Below are 24,184 nucleotides of genomic sequence, written 5' to 3' on the forward strand. Positions count from 1 at the left end.
CTTACAATCTTTTTGCCCTTTCCCCCTCCTACTTATGACTAAACCCTAAAATACTAAACCCTAGAAACGCAATTCAGTTTTAAGCTCACGCCACCTCCCTTCTTCATAAGCCTTAAACCCTCTCCATCTTCTTCTTCCGCAGCCGATGCACTAAGAATCCAACTCAACCCTAGCACAACCATGTCTGAAGTTGAGATCTCTCGTTCTGAGAAGAAGAAGACCAAGAAGATCAAAAACAAAGATGAAACCGACAACCAGGAATCAAATGGTAAAACCCTTTTCTCTGATGAAACCCAGAAAGATGAAGCCCCCAAAGATTATCTTATCAAGCCCCAATCAGTCACACCAACCTTAGACACTTCTGAATGGCCAATCCTTCTCAAAAACTATGACCGTCTCAATGTTCGTACTGGTCATTACACACCACTTCCATCTGGTTATTCGCCGTTGAAACGTCCTTTAGCTGAATACATTCGCTATGGTGTTCTGAATCTTGATAAACCAGCAAACCCATCTTCTCATGAAGTTGTAGCTTGGATTAAACGTATTCTTCGTGTTGAGAAGACTGGTCACAGTGGTACTCTTGATCCTAAAGTTACTGGTAATCTGATTGTTTGTATTGACAGAGCTACTCGTCTTGTCAAGTCTCAACAAGGTGCAGGAAAGGAGTACGTTTGTATTGCTCGTCTTCATTCGGCTGTTCCTGAAGTTGCTAAAGTTGCTAGAGCTCTTGAAACCCTAACTGGAGCCGTGTTTCAAAGGCCTCCATTGATTTCAGCAGTCAAGAGGCAGCTCCGTATCCGTACTATTTATGAGAGTAAGCTTCTTGAATATGATGCTGATAAACATTTAGTTGTTTTTTGGATTTCTTGTGAAGCTGGTACATATGTTAGGACTCTGTGTGTTCATTTGGGCTTGATTTTGGGATGTGGAGCTCATATGCAAGAACTGCGTAGGGTTCGATCTGGTATTTCAGGTGAGAAAGATAATATGGTTACTATGCATGATGTTATGGATGCTCAATGGTTTTATGATAATTATAGAGATGAAACTTATTTGAGAAGAATTATTATGCCTCTTGAAGTATTGTTGACTAGTTATAAGAGATTAGTTGTCAAAGATTCAGCTGTGAATGCTATCTGTTATGGTGCTAAACTTATGATTCCTGGGTTGTTGAGGTTTGAGAATGGTATTGAAAATGGCGAGGAGATTGTCTTGATGACTACTAAAGGAGAAGCAATTGCTTTGGGAATCGCTGAGATGACTACTGCTGTGATGGCAACTTGTGATCATGGTGTGGTGGCTAAGATTAAGAGGGTTGTTATGGATAGGGATACTTATCCAAGGAAATGGGGATTGGGACCAAGGGCTTCCATGAAGAAGAAACTAATCGCAGAGGGGAAATTGGATAAGCATGGTAAGCCTAAGGAGAACACTCCTGCTGAGTGGTCTAGAAATGTCATTCTCCCAGCTGGAGGGGATACTATGGTGGCAGAACTTGCTGCTGCAGGTGAACCAGTGGCAGCCAAGGTTGATGGTGAGGTAGTTGATGAGGAGAAGAAAAAGAAGAAGCGAAAAGTGGAGGAAAGTACTGATAGCCCTGTAACTGCCAAGAAAGTGAAGGTTGATGAGGATGGTGAGAAGAAGAGCGAGAAAAAGAAAAAGAAGAAGGCTGATGAAAACGGTGATGCTGAACCTGAAACACCAGTAGAGGAGAAATCCGAGAAGAAGAAAAAGAAGAAAGACAAGGAAGTTGAACCTGCAACCCCTGTAGAAGAGAAGTCTGAGAAGAAAAAGAAGAAGAAGAACAAAGAAGGTGAGGAGGATGCAACTAAGACCGAAGCAGAGGAGGATAAAGGTGAGAAAAAGAAGAAGAAAGAGAAGAAAAAGAAGAACAAAGGATCAGATGATGATGAATGAACACTGATGCAGGATCCCAGCAAGTCTGATGTCTTCGAGTCATGTATAAGATAAGACTCTGTATGTTCTTTTACATGTTGTCTTCTTACTTTAGTTAGGTTATTTTCGTTTAGATTTTGTAATCCTTGGTATGTTTTCTGCAGTACCTTATTTTACTTATTAGTAATGCATATGAGACTTAATATTATTCACCTTCCGTTTAGATTTTGTAATCCTTGGTTTGTTTTCTGCAGTACCTTGTTTAACTTATTAGTTATGCGACTTTATATTATTCAGCAGCCTGTTCATTGAAAGTTATTGTTAAATCTTTCTAGTACCAAATCTGACTGCCTTTGTAATGCATAGTGATTTATAGATGCAGCGCTTGTTGATCTTTAGAAACACATTACGCAGACGCAGGATGGCCCCTAGGCTCTAGACAGTGGTCGGAACTGAATGCCAGTCGGGACTCGGAACTCCTACTTTTCCTGCCATTTCAGTAGTTTTCCCTTATTGCAGACGCAGGGTGGCCCCTAGGCTCTAGACAGTGGTCGGAACTGAATGCCAGTCGGAACTCCTACTTTTCCTGCCATTTCAGTAGTTTTCCCTTATTCAAGTCGTTGCATTCCAGTAGAAAGGAAAGCAAAATACATTATCAAGGCGAAGCAGTTGTTTTCTAAGAAATGATTCTGTTTTTTCATATATATATATATATCTGTGTATCATCTCAATGCTAACAAATTCCAGCCATATGCAATTGTCCTTGACATGTTCATTGTATGCCGTTCAATTTCATCATTAAGCTTTCTGGTATACCAATATCATAGCCTTCCTAAATATTACTTCGCAATGAGTTGAAGAAACCCAGTGCAAGGGATCTGAGAATTCACAACACATAGGTAAGACATGACAAATGATGCGGCTACAACAACAGGAGGCAACACTATAAATTTATCAACAGCAAAATGATAATACTATAAAAGGTAATACCGGAGGCAACACTAAAAATTTATCAACGGCAAAATGATAATACAATAGAAGGTGCTAGTAACTTTCGATTCTTTGGAAACTAAATCCGAACGGAAGTACTCTTCCATTGCTGATGAGGGGGATCCTGTTTTACAAGGAGCGTTTCCATTGCTGATGATTAGGACCCCCTTTTACGTACTGTTTCTAAAATCCAATAAGAAAAAGGATAAAACAAACGACTTTTATCATAGAACAGAAGCGATCCCAAAGGCATCCGACGGACACGCCCAAAGCAACATAAAGACGTGCTTAAAAATGCCATATGTTATCATCTTCCCCAGCATCTTATGAAACATTTACCACCTCTTCTTCCATGAAAGAAATTTTCTACATGTCTTTTGAAGCTTTAGCACCCCTCCTTGGCTTTTGACAGTTCTCTAAGATGGCTGTGCTGTCGAAGAGCTCCTCCGTACATTTTCATTCAACAGTTTGTCCCTTATCTGGATACACACAATAAACAGGTTTACATAAATGACGCCTCAGAGATGTTCATCCAATTCAAAACCAGAAAATGGAAAGCTAAATACCAGCACTACCGAAACCAAGGATAAGGCCATAATTTCAACCAACTACATGTATAACAAATTAAAAGGATGTGCACAAATTAAAAAGAAATTGAAGTTCAAACGACATAGCTTAGGAAGTAACCACGACATCTGAAGATAAGCAAGCCTAGCCTAAAAGCTTCAGAAGCTATATCTTGTATATTATACCCAGAAATCTAAAGAATCCCTAGATGATTTCATTATTTAGTAACCGCGGAGTAGATGCTAGAATCGTAAAGAACTCTACACGAAGAACTAACATAATTACTGATTGCGGACAGACAGTATTCAGATCAGAGAATGAAACTTGTAAATGGCACTAAACACGGTGTAACGTTGTTGTTTTAACATGATTGCATCCAAAGGAAGGTAAAAACAAAAGGTTACCCAAATAAAGTTGAAATAAGATGGTCAGCTTATACAAATCAAAGATATTGAGAATCGCAGGCAGTGACCAAACAACTTAACCAAAATACCCCTTTTGGTTTCTACAGATTGTAAAGCTTTGAATTCATCACAAATTATTACCAGCTAAACCACATCACACAGAAGAGTAACTAAGAAGAAATCGAAGTCAAAAACTACCCAGGTTGAAACAACCAACATCTAAAAATAAGGAAGTCATAACAAAGTCCTTCATCCCACCTGCATATCAAGTTGATTGCAATTTGCAACCTAAAACATAATTTATCACGATGAAATGTAACAGACAAATATTACTATAACAAATCCAAGCTCCTCGGGTGCTATGATTCCCGCACGGATGATTAGAACAGCAAACCTAGCCACAAAGTTCCAATAACTACTCGAGTAGATACTAGAGTAGTATAGAACACTAAACAAAGAACAAACATAGGTTGTTTATAACACAGCATTCAGATTAGAGAATGAAACTTGTAAACGGCAGTAAACATTGTGTGATGTTGTAGTTTAGCATGATTTCATCCAAATAAAGGTAAAACAGAAGGTTGACAGACTCAAAATAAAGTTCGGTTTTCCAAACATACAGTGCAAAAAAAAAGGGGCCACAAATCAGTTTTGGAAATGGTTATATCAAGGAAGCCCTGAAGGAATTACACTCACCAGCATCACTACAGACTCATTGTGCAATCTTGCAGATGTCTTCATAATCAACTGCCTGAAGTACTCTTCCATCATATATGCCCTTTTCTATCTGCACCTTGGCACTAAACTTATCTGTGTCCACTTTCAACAACCTAGCATTTGATCCTCGGTAAGCCCCATTTACTATCTTCACAAGACCCCCAATCTGTGGAATCACTGTTTCGAGCTCCTCTTGATCAACTCTAAGTATGTGCTTGGTGTCAAGCATTTGCAATTCTCCAACATACTTGTCAATTACCTTAACAACCTGTGCCTTCTGCTTGTAATAGCCTTTTTGTGCCAAGTCTTTGCTCATAACCTTGACTATAATTCCTTCACATAACCAATAATCTTTCCGATTATTACGCTCTTTTGCCTTCTCTTGCTCTTTCATCACCTCATCTAAAGCTGAGCTACCGCCACCACCTTTACTTAAAGCACCACTACCTTTACCCTTCTTCCCAACCTTGTCAACCTCAACTTCATCAAAAACAACTTTGGAGGTAGACCTCTCACCATTTTCTTTAGTAACAGGTTTAGAAGACGAACCTAAAGCAAATGCAATCTTCCCCCCTTCCAGTTTAGGTACCAGCAGTTTCTCCGCTTCATCGCCTTCTTTTTGTCCTTCCTCAATTGTCGATAATGGCATTGATTGCTCGGCACGTTCAATCTGTCTTCTAATCGTCCTTTCTTGTTTTTCCTCTTCAGCCATATCCGACTTAACTCTCTTATTCTTCAATCGCTCCTTGAAAAGGGTCTCTGAATCACGATCAATATAAGTCATAAACCACCCTTTGGGCGTCTCTTCAACCTTACATTTTCCAGTCCTACCTAAATGCTTAACGAAATCAGTTAAAGTAGCCCATTCTGTTGAATTCATGTGTACATGGTGACGATCAGCAATATACTCATTGTAAACAACAGTTGCAGCAATTCGACTAAATCGATGACTTCTTTTTAAATGATCAAGAAAAGTAGTTTCGAATTCTTCAGTGTATCCATCAATAACTCGAGTGGGGTTTTGACCAAAAACTTCCATCTGGCGTTGGTGGGATTCACTCATACAATGACACTTAAATCCATTCTCATCTCTACATTGTTTTTGACACATCTGACAGTACCAACGTAGCTTCTGCAAACCTTTTGCCTTTATTCTATTTGCTATTGCTTTTGGCGTTAGAAAATCGTTCTTACCCATCGTTAGAATACAAAATAAAACTTAGAGATTTCTTGATTTAGGGTTTTAAAATAAAATCTTGCGGCAATAAACCTATAACAATCAACAGAATAGGGATAATTGAATTTCTTACCGGAAAGAATAATAAGATAATGTCCCAGAGAGGATAAACTGAGATTTTAGGGCTTGTAGGGCGAAGAGAACCAGAGAGTTGGAGAAGAGAATAGAATTAGGGACGGGAAGTGCTTAATAGAGGGCAGATATGAAGTTACATATACACCTCGTGTCCTGATGTTGATTCTTACACTCTAGGCACACTCTGGTGTTCCGGCCAAATTTCGGTGTTCGAGAGAATAACTAGTAGGATCAGGAATAATGTTTGGTTTTTCTATAACAATCCTAGGCCTCCTATATAAGGCTTCCCTAATTCCTAAATTTGGAAACCTATCCGAACTAGAACCAGTTTTTTTTGGCTGATTAACGCTTGAATTTGAGTTGGAAGTCAAGAGAAGAGGTGGCAATGGTAGTTTAAAATAACATATAACTCACACTTTTGATTCCTTAAGAGCATCTCCAATAGAAGGTGGAAGATTTATTTTTTTGTGTGACATGTAGGATTTTAGACCATCTATTAAAACAAATCTATCTCCAACAGTAGGTCCTACAAAACAGGAGGGATGAAATATTAATTTTGAAGGTTTTAAAGAAAGTTTTATTTAGACCCTTCACAATTACCTCCATGTCATATTTTTTTATTTTTATTAATTAATTAAAATACGATTAAATGGTTAAGATTTCATCATATAAGATATTTTAAGGGTTAAACCTCTATACTATTGGAGATAGTTTATCAGTTACGGGGTCATGTATTTTCACAATGTGTAAAATCCTCCTAAATAAAGGTTTTAATAAAATTTCCACGTAGGATTTTAACACCCATCATTGGAGATGCTCTGAGCGGGGAATTCCACTTTGAGGTCTTGAAGAAGTTTGGTTTCTCCTACATATTAGTAAATTTATTAGAGCTTCTCCAATGGTCTTTGATATACTTTACTCTAGATTGAGCCTGACTGTCTAGTTGATTCTCTAGAAAGTATATTGGAGTAAGTCCTCTCAGATTGCCAAACGAATTTTTGGGTGTGGTTGTTAGACCCCCGCATTTTCAACTGGTAACAGAGCAGGAAAACACATTAAAGACCTCATAAGTCTGTGTTTGTAGCGATCTGAGGATGGACGACATTGTCTCTGATAAATGCATTTCCAGAAATAAAAGTTATGTTTCTTTGAAGTCTATTAAAGAGAAAGATTTGTCAATCTCGAATATAGAAGAACCTTGTGTTCCAAAAAAACCGACGTACATTGACAAGTGTTTTCCTGACTACCTTACTGACGAGTCTGTCTCTGAAGTTGTAAGGAATGCAGCCAAAGAAAGTGGAGTGATTTTAAAACTTGTTAGAATCCAGGCTGATGATGTCAACCGATTGAAACACAAATTCAATTTCCTTGTTGGTATGGTAAATGAGTGTGACTCTCGTCTAAAGGCTCTTCAAGAAGAAAATTTCTCAGTCTGTTCTTCATGAACTCTACTTGAGGAAAAACTCAAAAAAGGATGCTTTGAAAATTGAACACCTTTAAAGTAAACTCTCTGTTCAAGAGTGTTCCAAAGAGTCCACCATACCAATTACTTCTGATTTAACTATAATAGAGTCAGTTTCAGAAGTAAAACCAAAATCCCTTCCTGTCAAAAAGGATGTGCCAGTGTCTTCCTCTAATAAAGGAATATCCACATCACACGGAAGGAAGACTCCCAGCGATGATGTTGAGTCAGTTCCCTCTGATCACTCAAGTGATCAGAAAGTATGTCTCTTTTGCAATTCAAAAGGTCATATTAAACAAGAGAAGAAATCCAGGTTGAATGGCAACTCTATCATTCGTCTTCAACACACCTTAGATTTAATTCTCAAAGGTGTAACTGACATTCGTATGTCTAAACCAATTGGTTTTAGTACTCACCCTGTGTATTCCACCAGGAAATTCAGTTCGAGATGTTCTTCAAATGTTCAAGAACTAAACAGACTCCACAACGTTTTTCAGTCAAGAAGAGCTCATGGTTTTTCTTCTGTCAAAAAGGGAGATAATGTTGTACATGATGTGAAAAAGGTACCAGAAGAAGGAAGCAAAAATGGAGGTATGAATGACAACATAATTTTTTTTATTAAAGGATATAAAGATATTATGGACAGGCTGTCACTTCCCTCTGGGAAAAATTCTTCAGGTAAGAATCAAAACTATGCGTCTTATTTTGATGATAGTAAATTTTATGATAACTTTTCACATCATAATGGTTTTCCTCCAAAGATCAGGAAAACGAGGTTTAACCAGAAACAACGTTCATTTGATGAGCTCAAGGCTCATACTTGTGTTAATTAATCACGAGGTTTAATTCTCACTCTCAATAAATACTGATAGAGTGAGATATATTTTTCAGGTATACTTGATGGAAAAATGTTTTTCTGATTTTCTATACTATCCTCTTATCGTTCTTAGATGGATGATCATTCATAAATATTTCTGCCTAAGTATTTGTACTTGGTTTTTGACAAATCTTGGTTTCTTAACCTTAAAACTTTTTTTTGCTTTATCAAAATTGTTATTCTTACTCTAAAAATTATTCTTCTGTATGAATACAATTTTTATTGAGCTAAGATCTGTGAGTTTTCTCACAGAGGCAGACATTGTCGTTGTATAGTCATATTTATTGTGTACTTCTCCTCTTGAGTTGTTTATGAATAATGGTCCAAGCTCGTATTCGTACGGGTATCCTTGTTACATGTCACGAACCGACTTTGGAAACCCTAATCTCAAGGTTTCTGTGAAACCATTTAAATACCAATCCCACCTGTTGAAAAGTACGCATACTTCAGGCCACTTTTTCAATAATGGCATCACCTAAAGGAACTTGTTATTTTCCAAGATGTATTCTTGATAAGGGTTTTGGTCTCACACTCGAGGAGAAGGAAAAATGGACTCTCGTGGAAGTTGATGACACCTCTTCTCTATCTCCTAATAACCTATCTGATATTGAGGATGATGAAGAGATTTCTAATGAATTTGTTCGAAACTTTATCTAAAAGTTTAACAATGCAAAACTGTTGCTTGTTAACACTTTAAAAGAGCTAGATGGGTTAAGAACTGAACTGATTGAGGTCAACACTGAACTTTCTCTAATGAAGACACGACTTAAGGATCGTCTAAATGTCGTTCTGAAGATGTTGTCAATTCTGTCTGTCACAAGCTTGAAGGCCTTGGAACCAATAAAGCTTCCGTACCGGAACTCTGATTATCGCTTGTGTTTGCTCTTTGATTTTAGAGTTGTTTTTAGTTTTTTCTAGTAAATCTTCTTATGAGAATTTATTTCTTGTGTTTTTATAAGAATAACTAGGGTTTGGAATAGCCATTATTGTGAGTACACATATCTATCTCCAAAGTTTTCATCTTCATATTTATAGATTTATTTATCCAAATTCTAAGTTTTTGGGAGATGATTTTTGCAATTTTAATCTTTATGATTTTATATATTGCAAATTGTTATGGGATGTGTTGTTTATGTCCGTGAACCTGTGACCGTCCCATACTTGTTCAAAAGTTATCTCTATTATGTCGGTATGAAAGTATTGATAAAAGATAGAATGAACTTTTGACTTACAAAAGTTAAAGCCTTTTATGTCATTATTTGATGGAAGAAGGGATAAAACTTTTGCTTACAAGGATTATGTCTATTTTTTGATGGTGGATTTTAGTTCAGGGCTAAAATTGTAAAACCAGCATTTTATGCGTTGTCACCCTGCAAAGGGAAAAGCCGTTTAAGAAGTGATGAGTGCATAAATCCTCTTCACTTTATTTGAAGCAATTCAATAAATACACGAAATTCACCCAGAATGGTGCGTGCAACAGAAATCCTAGATATTCTGTGAATTTTGTTGGCATTATTAATTAATGCATGGTTTGCCTAGTATTTTCGGTGCTATGTTCTCAGCCGAACTCTCATCATCGACATGACATGACGATTAAGTGTTCACTCTCAGCAGAGTAGCATGAATCTCCCGAAATGCCAATATTGAGATATGCATGAAATACTCACACATGCTACATTACTCTCTGACAAAGAGGGTTTCGAGCCGACGCGCTTTTGGTTACCCCAATCGAGCATGCTTAATTTACTTAAAGAAAATCTAGGTTGTCCATGTCAGTCTCAGAAACGAACGTGGACACACAAGTTGGTCGCGCAATTTAACAAGCCTAGCCAAACCTTGGCTGGAATAGGCAATTATCGTGATTACCACCGGCGGGACCACTTATGCCCTACATCTCCCAGCGTCGTCAAACGCCAACCCTAAGTAGGGTGGCCGCGCTGCTTGGGAGAAACTCGGACGAGCTTGAACTGTCCAAAACAGTCTCAAAATCATCGAAACCGTCCAACTTCTCCTGCTTGCTTGGACGGCTTAGATGATCCCATGAGAAATTGGGGAAATGCTGAAATGCACACCGGCGGCTTCACTTCCTCCTTGCTCGAACGACTTGCCCATGGTGGGACCATTGAGCAGTAAAACGCTCACCCAAATCATGGAAAGCGTGATGTTTCCAAACCATAAATTGGGTCGCGGAAATACACTAGCGTCTTAAATCGATCACGAACATCCAACTTAACCAGCCTATTTGGATGGCTCGGATCTCATTTAGGACCATCAGGAAGGTGCACATGCGTTCACCGTCAGCCCAACATTGGACCCACGTGATCGATCTCCCCAAAGGAGGCCAACAACGTCCCAAACCGTCTGGTCAAAGTCGCGTGGGCGTGGCTATTTCAAAACCCTAATTAGGGTTTGCGGCAACACACATCTGTCGTAAATTGATCGTGACCATCCATCTTCACCAGCCTAAACGGATAGTGTAGATATAGACTCAAGAGGTCCCAAGGATGTCAACATGATCATCGTTGCGTGTGACCGTCCGACCTACGCAGACTAGGGCCCGGCGCCTCGAAATGCACGCCCCAAAGGTGGCATGCCACACAACTTTTAAACTCTTTGCGTCAATACATTTCAGTCGCAAATCGATCACGACCACTCATCTTTGCCGGTCAAATTGAGTGGCCTAGATCGAATCTTTGAGGGACCAAGAGGTGTAGACATGCGCGCCAGCGGGCCGTCTCCACGCATGTCTGGTCGGTCCATTCGAGATTAGAACCAATACTTGGATTCGATCATCCAAAGAGGGGATGTTTGCGCACCTCTAAAAAACCCTAAATTCCTTCAACGGCAGCAAACATGTGTCGTAAATCATCTCGTCCGTCCAACTTTTCCAGCTTTGTCGGACGACTTGGATTAAAAATTAGGCGATCAATGAAGCGCCTTAATGATCACCGTCCGCCACTCTACCACAAGGAATGATCGAACAGATGATGGCCCGCCCACGCGACCTCAAAACGATCACTTAAAGATGGTTGGATGTGCTGCTATTTTAAGACGCTTAATCCGCAACTTATTCAATCAAGCTTTAAAACAACGATGCTTCGTGTATATCGATTGTTTTGAGATGTTTGCTTAAAAGCGATGCATTACATGCATCGAGCATGCACGATATTTCATGAATATCAATTCCATAAATAACTTAGTTATTTAACCTAATAGCACCATATGTTATTTCTTGCGGCGGGTCCCACGACTTGACCCGCTCATTCGAGACATCAAACATGTCACAAACTGGAGGATACTTAGTGGGGTATTGGTCTGGCGGTTTACAACGTGTGGCGTGCAACGCGCCCATTACGAGAACGTGTTAGGAAAGATGGGGTTAATGATGATGAGGGAAGTGGGCAAAGGCGTGATCGTGTGACAATCACCTACACGACCCCACTACTCCATCACTCAACTTCCTCCACTTCCTAAGAGATGAGGATTGCACTCAAATGACTTGTATAAATATGTTCTTCGACCTATTTTCAAATAATACAGAAAACCAAGTGTTGTCACAGTTTCCAGAAAACACCCAGAACTGATAGCTTACATTATGCAAGCCAGTTCAACATTCTGATACAAGTCATAAACAGCCGACACCTTCATAATCTCAACACCTTCTTCGCTTCCCTCCCTAAGATCAACCCCATCCCCTTCACTTTGTGACCGAAGCAAGTCTGGAACATCCATTTCTTGGTTTAGGCCAGAATAGTACAGATTGATCTCTCGAATCTAAAAGTACTCCCGTGCAATGCATTTGTTTAGGGTTTAGATTCGTTTCTCATTCACACACACCCCAAATTTACCAAAACCAGCAGAAACAATTTTTACTCCTCAAACAATTGGCGACCACAGTGGGAGGTTAATCTCTCGGCTGCAAGATCAATTTTCAATTTCATTTCAATTTCCTCAAAATTCAAGATGGTGGATCTTAGGTCTGGATCAGCGACAAATCCTGATGTTACTGGCGCTGACAACACCCTTGGTGTCCACATTCCTGCCGGTAACACCAATGTACCGCCTACCAGCACGATCAACGCATCTCACGGTACCACATCCTCAACCACCAACACCAGCGGTGCAGAAGACACTCCCTCGGGAGTTACATCTCCGATCACAAGAGACAGAGCCGTCGCTACCCCCATTGTTTCTTCAAGTGTGACGCTCCCAGTTGTCTACAGAGCTACTGTCACTCCACCATCAGGACGAGAGACCAGAGGGGCCGGAGGAATCCATCCCCCTATTACCATTGTTGATTTGATGGAAGGACAAGAAGTTCTTGCTAAGGCTCAGACGGACATGAACACAACTCAAAAGGATCGAAACAATGAACATCCGAATGATTAGTCAAGGAATTCAGAATTCGGGGGTTAGATTTTCATAAACCAAATGTGACTGAACATCAATTGGTGGAGTTGTGCATTAATGCTTTCTGGGGACTCTATTCACAAAATCATGTAATATACGACAGAACATGTGTGAGATTCTCTATTTCTCCAAGGTGCAACGCCGAGATATATTTTTATCCCTCAACCGTGTTGCGTTGGCGCTTCAACCTTTGCTCTAGGATCCGCTTCAACATTCTCTCCAGAAGCCGCTCTGCTTCAACGTTTCGCTCCAGAAGCCGCTTCAACGTTCTCTCCAGAATCCGCCACTCCTTCTTGCCAAGGTTCGTTCCCGTAGTCGCCACTCCTCCCTGTCAAGGATTGTGATTGCAGCCAACCAAGTCTCTTCTGATCACAGCTTCTGCCAAGAACCACTGCCGATCGATCGTTGATACCAGCCAGAGCTTCACCATAGCAACAACCACTACAAAGAATATTTCGTCCATGTGATGTTCCAAGCATCCCATCTAGGAAAGTACCATAAGCTTGTATCAAATCACAGAGGCATGGAATCAAGGTGGTATAACCAAAGCAAGCTACACTTGGGGACTGAATCCTCCTTCAGGTTTAGAAGTTTAAATGGAGTCACCGTCTTACCAGCGAATACAATGGAAGCACATCTTCCACGAGAAAATAAGCTCAGGATAATTACACATGGGGAATTTTGTCACGCTGCTTACTCACGGGAGAGCCTGATACACCCAAAGACCAATCATACGCGAAGGACATGCCTAACGGAGACAGAGCTAAGTAACTATCCTTAAACTAAATGTTTTATATCTATTAGGCACAATAAATAAATTTTAAATCTCTTAGTGTTGAGACTTTCAAATTCCTCAACACTCACCATTGTTTGCCAGACGAACTGCCTCAACACATTTTTCCTCTTAGTGTTGAGATGTGAAAAATCCTCAACACTCCCCATTGTGTTGCCAGACAAACTGCCTCAACACATTTTTCCTCTTAGTGTTGAGACGTGAAAATTCCTCAACACTCACCATTATGTTGCCAGGAAAACTGCCTCAACACATCCCCCTCTTGGTGTTGAGACGTGCAAATTCCTCAACACCACTACTGTGTTGCCAGGCATGATGCCTCAATACATCCTTTCTCTTAGTGTTGAGACGTTCAAATTCCTCAACACTCGCCATTGTGTTTCCAAGCGAACTGCCTCAACACATTTTCCTCTTAGTGTTGAGACGTGACAAATCGTCAACACTCCCCATTGTGGTGCCAGGTAAACTGCCTCAACACATTTTTCCTTTTAGTGTTGAGACGTTCAAATTCCTCAACACTCACCATTGTGTTGCCAGGAAAACTGCCTCAACAGATTTTTCCTCTTAGTGTTGAGACGTTCAAATTCCTCAACACTCACCATTGTGTTGTCAGGCATACTGCCTCAACACATCTTCATCTTAGTGTTGAGATGCGCAATCTCCTCAACACTCACTACTGTGTTGCCAGGCATGCTGCCTCAACACACCCTCCTCTTAGTGTTGAGACGTACAAATTCATCAACACCACTACTGTGTTTCCAGGCATGCCGCCTCAACACACCCTCCTCTTGGTGTGGAGACGTACAAATTCCTCAACACCACTTTGTGTTGTCAGACATACTGCCTCAAAACGTTTTCCTCTTAGTATTGAGACGTACAAATTCCTTAACACCACTATTGTGTTGTCAGGCATACTGCCTCAACATGTTTTCCTCTTAGTGTTGAGAAGTGCAAATTCCTCAAAACCACAACTGTGTTTCCAGGCATGCTGCCTCAACACATCCTTTCTCTTAGTGTTGAGATGTGCAAATTACTCAACACTCACTACCATGTTTCAGGCATCACTGCCTCAACACATCTTCATCTTAGTGTTGAGATGCGCAATCTCCTTATCACTCACTCGTGTTGTCAGGTGTCACTGCCTCAACACATCATAGTGCTGACGGCTCCAACACCTCAACACCCATCTTTGTATTCAAGGGTAAATTTCCTTAACACTCATCAGTCGAGGCTCCACTACATCGTTTTAGTGTTCTCGGCCTCAACGTACTAGAAGGATGATTGCTACTTGCCTCGACGTTTCATTAAACATGTTCTGCTCAAAGGCCAAGACGGCCTCTCTCTACTGGTAACGTATGTTTACTATTCTTATGAATTTTATTTCCGTCTGTCACCATCTATTGCTTACCCCGAAACAATGTCACCGTTACGTGTTAAGCAGGGGACGTAATGTTGATGGTGGATTTTAATTCAGGTATAAAATTGTAAAACCAGTATTTTATGCGATGTCACCCTGCAAAGGGAAAATCCGTTTAAGAAGTGATGAGTGCAGAAATCCTCTTCACTTTATTTGAAGCAGTTCAATAAATACACGAAATTCACCCAGAATGGTGCGTGCAACAACAATTCCAGATATTCTGTGAATTTTGTTGGCATTATTAATTAATGCATGGTTTTCCTAGTATTTTCTGTGCTATGTTCTCAGCCGAACTCTCATCATTGACATGACATGACGATTAAGTGTCCACTCTCAGTGGAGTAGCATGAATATCCCGAAGTGCCAATATTGAGATATGCATGAAATACCCACACAGGCTACACCACTCTCTGACAAAGAGGGTTTCGAGCCGACGCGCTTTTGGTTAGCCCGATCGACCATGCTTAATTTCCTTAAGAAAAATCTAGGCTGTCCATGTCAGTCTCAGAAACGATCGTGGACACACAAGTTGGCCACGCAATTTAACAAGCCTAGACAAACCTTAGCAGGAATAGAGAATAATCGTGATGACCACCGGCGGGACCACTTATGCCCTAGCTGGTCGAACATCACCATACATCTCCCAGCGCCGTCAAACGCCAACCCTAAGTAGGGTGGCCGCGCTTCTTGGGAGAAGCTCGAACGAGCTTGAATTGTCCAAAACAGTCTCAAAATCATTGCAACCGTCCAACTTCGCCTGCTTGCTTGGACGAGTTAGACGATCCCATGAGCAATTAGGGAAACACTGACATGCACACCGACGGCCCCACTTCCTCCTTGCTCGAACGACTTGCCCATGGTGGGACCATTGAGCAGTAAAATGCTCACCCAAATCATGGCAAGCGTGATGTTTCCAAACCATAAATTGGGTCGCAGAAATACACTAGCGTCTTAAATCGATCACGACCATCCAACTTAACCAGCCTATTTGGATGGCTTGGATCGCATTTAGGACCATCAGGAAGGTGCACATGTATTCATCGTCAGCCCAACATTGGCTCCACGTGATCGATCACCCCAAAGGAGGCCAACAGCGTGCAAACCTTCTGGTCAAAGTTGTGTGGGCGTGGATATTTCAAAACCCTAATTAGGGTTTGCGGAAACACACATCTGTCGTAAATTTATTGTGACCATCCATCTTCACCAGCCTAAACGGATGGCGTAGATATAGACTCAGGAGGTCCCAAGGATGTCAACATGATCACCGTGGGCCCACCTTTGCGTGAGACCGGCCGGCCTATGCAAACCAGGGCCCGGCGCCTCGAAACGCATTCCCCAAAGATGGCATGCCACACGGCTTTTAAACCCTTTGCGGCAATATATTTCAGTTGCAAATCGATCACGACCACTCATCTTTCCCGGTCAAATTGAGTGGCCTAGATCGAATCTTTGAGGGACCGAGAGGTGTAGACATGCGCTCTAGCGGGTCGTCTCCACGCATGTCTGGTCGGTCCATTCGAGATTAGCACCGATGCTTGGATTCGATCAGCCAAAAAGGGGATGTTTGCGCACCTCTAAAAAACCCTAAATTCCTTCAACGGCAGCAAACATGTTGATAGACACATTTTTGTGTCTAATTTGATCTCAATACTATATATTGTTGGCACTCGATTTTGTACTAATTTTGTTATTTTATGTATTTGTAGGTATTTTTTGGAAATAAATATTTTTGGAAAATTCGGCTCGAAAAGTTGATTTTGGCACCCGGAGGACAAGTGTTATTCGGACTCTCGCTTTTGGATAAGGGATAACCTAATTACTAAGGGGCACCCCCAGGTCACCCCAAGGCAGCTGCTATTCGCACCCCAGTTCAGGATAGGGGGACACCCCTCTTCTTCATTTGAATATCGATTTTGGCGGGAAAAATGTTCACAACACAGGAGAATTTTCGATCGAAGAAATGAAGTAGTGGAAGGCCGATTCAATGGCTGAAACTCATTGGGTATCTTCTTATGGGCTAGAAAGGAAGGTTATGGGTCTTTAGATCGATCAAATTTTGCTAAATAACTCACAAGAAGAAATCAGGGCAGCACGAGCATAATAAGAACAGTTCACGGGATTACGTGATTTGGAGAAGATTTTTAGCGTGTTAAGTGCATGATTGATGTCCCGAGCAGTAGGAAGGAGTGTGTAGTTGTTAAAAAAGGAAAGAAATACAGCTTATAACGCGTGGAAAATCATTTCAGAGAAGAAAATATTCGGAAGATATTTTCTTTAAACACCGAGTAATGAAGATTATATGGAGTAATTGAGGGAGATTCAACGAATTGTAGGTGTATAAATATGTTCCCTTGGAGTACTAGAGAGGTTGTCGAGAGTTGGGGGTCGAGCAGAGCCTCTGAGGAGCAGAAACAATCGATATCCATGAACGGGTTCTGCTGCTGCTGCTGCCATTAAAGAGCTTGAAGAACACGAAGAACAGACTATCCAGGACAGTCTTATTTTCAGCAGCACCAACAGCAGTAGGCTTGTGTCGTTGTTTACAACATCAAAGTATTGTCGTTGTTTTCTGGACGCTCAGCGTGGGTCGTAGATACACTGTTTTTATCCTTTTTCAATCTTTTGAACACCCATTGAGCTTGAATTATTATTTTGAGTGTGTGTTTGATATGAATAGCTAAACCCCAATACTGGGATGAAGGAGGAAGCCTTATTTCACACTTGGGTAATTATATTTAATTCTTTTCATGACTTTTGCATTAATTTTAATTGAAATTATGATTTAAATTAATTAGTTGTGATTTGATTTGATGGGTCATGCTTAGCTTAGATGATTTGATGTCCCATGCTTCAATTTACACCTAATATTTTGAGAATCAATCTTGGCAATAAATTAGAGTCGATATATTTAATATATTTTTCGAGCTATTATTGATAAAAGAATTATTATTTGAACCTTAAGAAATGAAATTGGCGGAATCCTAGTCCCAGTACCTCTCGCCCATTGTGACAAATATTATGTACATATTTTTATTTTTAAATCTTTACAAGTCCGAGCAACGAACTTTTACTACCACTTTCAATATTACAACACATGTGTCGTAAATCATCTCGTACGTCCAACTTTGCCACCTCGGTCGGACGTCTTGGATTAAAAATTAGGAGATCAATGAAGCGCCTTAATGATCACCGTCCGCCACTCTACCACAGAGAATGATCGACTAGATGATGGCCCTCCCACGCGACCTCCAAACGATCACTTAAAGATGGTTGGACGTGTTGCTATTTTAAGACGCTTAATCCGCGACTTATTCAATCAAGCTTTAAAACAACGATGCTTCGTGTATATCGATTGTTTTGAGCTGCTTGCTTAAAAGCGATGCATTACATGCATCGAGCATACACGATATTTCGTGAATATCAATTCCATAAATAACTTAGTTATTTAACCTAATAGAACCGTATGCTATTTCTTGCGGCGGGTCCCACGACTTGACCCGCTCATTCGACATCAAACATGTCACAAACTGGGGGATACTTAGTGGGGTATTGGTCTGGCGGTTTACAGCGTGTGGCGTGCAACGCTCCCATTACGAGAACGAGTCAGGAAAGATAGACGGTTAATGATGATGAGGGAAGTAGGCAAAGGCGTGATCGTGTGACAATCACCTATACGACCCCACTATTCCATCACTCAACTTCCTCTACTTCCTACGAGATGAGGATTGCACTCAAATGACTTGTATAAATAGGTTCTTCGACCTATTTTCAAATAACACAGAAAACCAAGTGTTGTCACAGTATCCAGAAAACACTCAGAACTGATAGCTTACATTATCCAATCCAGTTCAACATTATGATACAAGTCATAAACAGCCGACACCTTCATAATCTCAACACCTTCTTCGCTTCCCTCCCTAAGATCAACCCCATCTCCTTCACTTTGTGACCAAAACAAGTCTGGAACAGCCATTTCTTGGTTTAGGCCAGAATTGTTGGTAGCTCTCTAAAAGAGTCACAAACTAATACCGCAAGTGCACGGTGTCGATGTAGCTAATGTGCAAGTGCGAGTCGATCCGCAGGGACAAGGTGTGTGTAGTTGAATCTTAGAGTTTCACTAAAACTGAGTTGTAACAAAGAGTCTTGGTTGTGTTAAAACACACTTGAGATGATGGCAGTGACTGAACTGAAAAACAGTAGAATGTAAAGCAAGTAAACAGGAACATGCTAGGGCTTTTGAATCCACCTCTAACTCACATTGACTATTCATCACTGACAGTAACTTTGTTTTTCTATAACCACCAGCAAGAGGGATGTCAATCCTCTATATATCAAGGGTCATTTTGATATGAAATCTCCTATCACAACTAAGGTATCTTCCCTAAGTATTAACTGTCTGTTTAAAGCACAATTAATCAAAAGAACAATATATAAAATTAAGCATGAGTTGCAGTTCAGCAACACTAGATGATTCTAACTACAATGGATGCCTGACATCCAATGTGAAAGACTAGTGTTGAAGCCCTAAGATGGAGTTTCACTATGAGCATTTACACACATCATGGCTACTGACAAGAGCATGAATAACAAGCAATAAGCTAGGGCTTCATCTCAACCCTAGCAGAACAGGTTAGAACATAATTGATAGTGCAAAACAATTGAAAATAACACAAAACAGTTGAACTAAAAACAGGACAGTTGAGGAACTGGCTAGTCCAGTCCTCTTGGGTGAAGCTCTGGCTAGCCCAGGCATATCTTAATTACATCATCCAACACATCTATTTATAGTCAATTACAAACCCTAAGAAAAATCCCCAAATTATTAAAATTAGGGTTTACCAAAAATTCAAAATTGACTCACCTAACCTACTGATAACAGCCTTAATACGTCGACCCATGCCTCTAATTATACATTCAATCACTTTCCCCCCAAAATCCCCAATTTATGAAATTAGGGTTTGATAAAAAATGAAATTAATTCATACCTAATCTCTGAAAACTGCTACTGACTTCGACCCATGCCTCTTATTCTTCTCCTACGTCTCTAGCTACTTCCAATTGCTCTTCTAACTCGACCTAATTTATCAATTTTACACGTTAGGGTTTTGGAAGAGAAACGTGTAGAAATTGAGAAAATAGGTGGCTAGATAGATGGTAATGATGGTGGTGGAGATGGGTTATAGTGGTTGAGTGATTTGAGAGTTAGTAGAGGTGGTTGTGGTGGTGGTTGAGCGGGAACATGGAGTTGGTGTTGGCGGACATGGAGGAGGCAGTGAAGAAGAGGGGAAGAAGAAGGAAGAGCCCGATAGTTTTTTAGGGTTAGGTGGTGTTTGTTTTGGGTATAGGCTTTTTAGATTATGGTGTTGAGCGGGCGCATCAAATTTTGATGTTTAGTAAAGGGAAGATGTTGGATGAAAAGATGAAGGAATGATCCAACGGCGCGATGGAGATGGGTGTGGAACGACCGTTGGATCTGAGATACATCAAAACTGACGGTCCAAGATGGAGTTAGGTGTTATAGTGTTAGACAGGATCTTCAGATTTTGATGCACTATAATGAAGCGACCGTAGGATGCTGAGATGATCCAATCTGACGGCTGAAGATGAAGGCGGGTATGGATATTGGAAATGGGTTTGGGTAAGGGTTTTGGACCTTGGGTATGCCAAGCCCATATCTTCTTTAAAAACAATTCTTCCTCTTCAAGCCCAATTCTAGCCTTTTGGTCTTGTGCACAACATTCTTCGCGGATTCCTTGTGTAATTCCTCCCGGCTTTTCACCGCTTTTCTGCTCTTTTCCGCTCCGCTATTCATCCAAACTTAATTTATTACCTAAAAATGCAAAATTAATTAATAAAAATATTTATTCTTGAAAACAAAGAAAATACAGAATATGGGATAAAATGTGGAATTAATGCACAAAAGATGAGTTAAATGCCAAGAAAAATATATAGAAATATGCACTTTTTAGCACTCATCAAATACCCCCAAACCTGAATTTTACTTGTCCTCAAGTAAAACAAAACTAAGGAAATCCTACCTATACCACTGTCGCTGGTCTCTCGATTGCATTTAGCGAATGCAATAAGCCTTTTAAACCACTAAGTGTCCCTAGTGGACGAGTGAAGTCTCGTGAAGGTTTGCTTAGAACGTACCTACAAAGTTCTAGGACAAAATATGAGCTCAGATTCCATGAAATGTGACATGTGCAAGACAGTAGAAGCTCACAGCAAAATGGAGATGTCAATCTAGATATCAAAGGCACAATCCTAGCACTGATAACAAATAAAGACACGTGATAAGAGTGTAAAGTGTATCTACACATGTTTCTAGAATGACCTGAAGTTATGACTACTAACCACCAAGAGATAGTTTTTAGGCTAAGAACCGAATTCTAAGCCAAGCTAGCTGTCCGGCTTTACGAGAATTGTGAATGTTCACCCAATGAGTTGGTGATATTTCAGTTTACCCGCGTTATACATCGATGGCTGCACCCTCCTTGCTTATTACAAGACTATTTACAACAAAAAGATGACTCTTTACATGACTCTTATTTACATTGATTACTCTCTTTTATTTTTGGAACAAGAGAGAACTATTGTCTTTAACATGACAAAACATGGAATAAATAAATACTTGATTGATTTATTTTTATTTTTATTTTTATTTTTTTTATTTTTTTGATTTTTTTATTTTTTTGATTTTTTTTTATTTTTGATGAAATAACTTTGATCTTTACAACATAGTGACGCTTTTGATACATGAACAAAAAGAAAAACATAATTACATGACTCTTAGCAAGAGATGGCCCTTATCGAATGCATCCGGTCAAATTCTATGGTTGCTTTTCTTAACGTATCCTCCAACTTCTATCCCAGCCAACCAAAGAACAAGCTAGTCAAGTCTCATTCAGTATTCTAAAGTGATTGGCAATCTAACTTCCTATCAAACACCTTGAAGATCGAGGCTATACATGTATTGGTAGATCGTGCGCGTGCAAGTTTCTTATCACATGTGAATTGTGCTAGAATCAGGGTGCCTAAATATCTAGACTAAGAATCCTTATGTTTACATACATGCACAAGAGTCAACATTTCAAGGTAAATGAGCTCCATTTTTATGATTTTTATTTTTCAATTTTTTTTTTTATTTTTTTTATTTTTCAAAAAGGAAGAAGTTCTATTTTTCGATTATAGCATGTTATCAAAGTATCTACTTTTCACCCCCAAACCTAAACTAAACATTGTCCTCAATGTTTCAAAACATGAAAAGAATTATAACATACGAAGAGGATTATGCTGAGTAGAGAAAAAGGAAAGAGAATACCCGATTTCGGCGAAAGCAATATTAGAACTCCGTTATTCAAGGCAAGAATCCAACATATGTCAGCCGAGATCATATTGGATTAGTAAAATATGTACAAAAGAAACATAAGATTTTAAGAAATTTTATCTACTGGATTATATACAAAAAAAAAATTCACCATACACTAATAATCTAAAGAGTTGAGGATCAACCCAAAAGACAAAGTGTAGAGGTTTCAATAGCTTTATACAAATATAACAGGAAAGAAACGCAAGTGAAACTGTGAAACAAAATGAGCTACCCCCAAACCTGGATTTTTCAACGGATAAAATTTTGGAAACAAAATCTCGCAGTTTTGGGGGTTCATCATGTACAAGGTCTAACTCAAAGTGAACTTTGCTAGGGACGGGCAAACATGCATATCCTAACTGTGGCTCCTCGAAAGTATTGTATTTAGATGCAAAATAGTCCAAGAGGACTTGAGAGGCACACAGTTCCAGGCCTAGATTAGGTATTCTCATGAAAATTGGTTTGACAATATTGTTACAAACCAAATCTAAGTAGGATGCAAGGCTATCAGATTGTGACTTAGGCAAGAAAGTGACATCTAAGTGTCTCACATGCATGAGATCAAGAGTATCAATATTATCAGTCACATCAGCATTATCTAAGTCACACTCAAGATGTGTAGCATGCTCATCATCACAAAAAATTTGCACAGGTCCTAATTCAGAATCATGGTTATCCGATATATTCAAATTATCATTAACAGAAGCAGTATATTGTGGCTTAAGTATGGAATCAGACACATCAACTATGTTTTCATGCATAGGATCATTAGTGTCAATAGAAGATTTACCTAAGTCATGTTCTTCACAGGATAATTGCACAATATCTAAATCAGTATCAACATCACATGCATATGGAATACTAGAAGAAATATCATTCATGAAGGTCGGGGCAGAAAAGCCTAATGTATTTGAACCCAAAGGTTCCACAACATTTTCAGCATAGACATGTTCTTCTAACATAACATTATCATCATCATCATCATCATAGTAATATGCATACTTGTCCCTATTAGAAGTTGTGGTGTCATTAGTCAACTCATGTTCCTCTAGATTAGGTTCATATTCAATATCATACACATGAGAAGGACTAGACATGCTATTTTCAAAGTTCAATTCATTACCACCTATATCATGTGACAGTGTCTCAGTTTCCCTAATGGATTCCCATTGACGGGTTTTCTCTGCAATCTCAGCTAAAAATTTCCATGCATCATCCACAGTTTTATCAAGAAATTCACCATTACACATACACCCAACCATGGCTCGAGATTTAAAGTGTAGTCCCTCATAGAGGATAGCGACAAGTCTCCACTTCTCAAATCCATGGTGTGGACATTCGCTCAACAAATCACTAAAACGTTCAAAATAGTCAAAAACAGTTTCCTCATCCAATTGGACAAAACAATTGATACTTTGACGAATAGCGACGAACCTACGATGTGGAAAGGATTTTTTGAAAAATAGATCTGTGAGTTGGTCCCAAGTGTTGATTGATTGTGGTCTCAAACCGTAAAACCATGTTTTGGCCCTTTCCTTTAGAGAAAATGTAAACAAACGCAATTTCAGTGAGTCTTCGGACATATGATCAGGTTGCATAGTCCGACAATTTTTTTCAAACTCTCTTACATGAGTATAGGGGTTCTCAGAATCGAACCCTCGAAATATAGGAAGTATTTGTATCATGCTTGCATTTATTTTAAAAGGGTTATTGGTTTGAGGTAAGACAATACATGATAATGGAATTTTTATTGTGGGATACATGTATTCATGGAGAGCACGAGGTTGGCCCATATTGAAAAGACACAAAGCCCACTATTTGGTTTTAATGGGTTTTCAAAAATTTGGTTTTTTATGGGAAAATTTTGGTTTTTATGAGTTTTGAAAACTTTGGTTTTTATGGGATTAAAAATTTGGTTTTCGAAATTAGGAGCAATTTTTTTTTTTTTTTTTGTGTTGGGTTTT

General features: G+C 39.6%; 2 protein-coding genes across 2 annotated transcripts; one reads left to right on the forward strand and one right to left on the reverse strand.

The window, feature by feature from the left end:
* The first annotated feature begins 39 nt into the window (after positions 1 to 39).
* Positions 40 to 2,152, forward strand: LOC113321823 (H/ACA ribonucleoprotein complex subunit 4-like). Its single transcript, XM_026569746.1, has one exon. It carries the CDS (start codon positions 181 to 183, stop codon positions 1,918 to 1,920), a length of 1,740 nt encoding a protein of 579 aa, XP_026425531.1. The 5' UTR covers positions 40 to 180; the 3' UTR covers positions 1,921 to 2,152.
* A 680-nt stretch (positions 2,153 to 2,832) lies between these two features.
* LOC113322818 (KIN17-like protein) lies at positions 2,833 to 6,086 on the reverse strand. Its single transcript, XM_026570975.1, has 2 exons — positions 4,557 to 6,086; positions 2,833 to 3,368 (listed from the first exon to the last, which is right to left on the reverse strand). The coding sequence occupies exon 1, from the start codon at positions 5,773 to 5,775 to the stop codon at positions 4,573 to 4,575; it is 1,203 nt and encodes a 400-aa protein (XP_026426760.1). The 5' UTR covers positions 5,776 to 6,086; the 3' UTR covers positions 2,833 to 3,368; positions 4,557 to 4,572.
* Positions 6,087 to 24,184: the final 18,098 nt, after the last annotated feature.

This window comes from Papaver somniferum, chromosome 11, assembly GCF_003573695.1.
Source record: "Papaver somniferum cultivar HN1 chromosome 11, ASM357369v1, whole genome shotgun sequence".
Taxonomy (NCBI): domain Eukaryota; kingdom Viridiplantae; phylum Streptophyta; class Magnoliopsida; order Ranunculales; family Papaveraceae; genus Papaver; species Papaver somniferum.

What these genes read in the sequence shown, in the direction of transcription:
- LOC113322818 (XM_026570975.1), bottom strand. Translation starts at nt 5,775, where the DNA reads ATGGGTAAGAACGATTTTCTAACGCCAAAAGCAATAGCAAATAGAATA.
- LOC113321823 (XM_026569746.1), top strand. Translation starts at nt 181, where the DNA reads ATGTCTGAAGTTGAGATCTCTCGTTCTGAGAAGAAGAAGACCAAGAAG.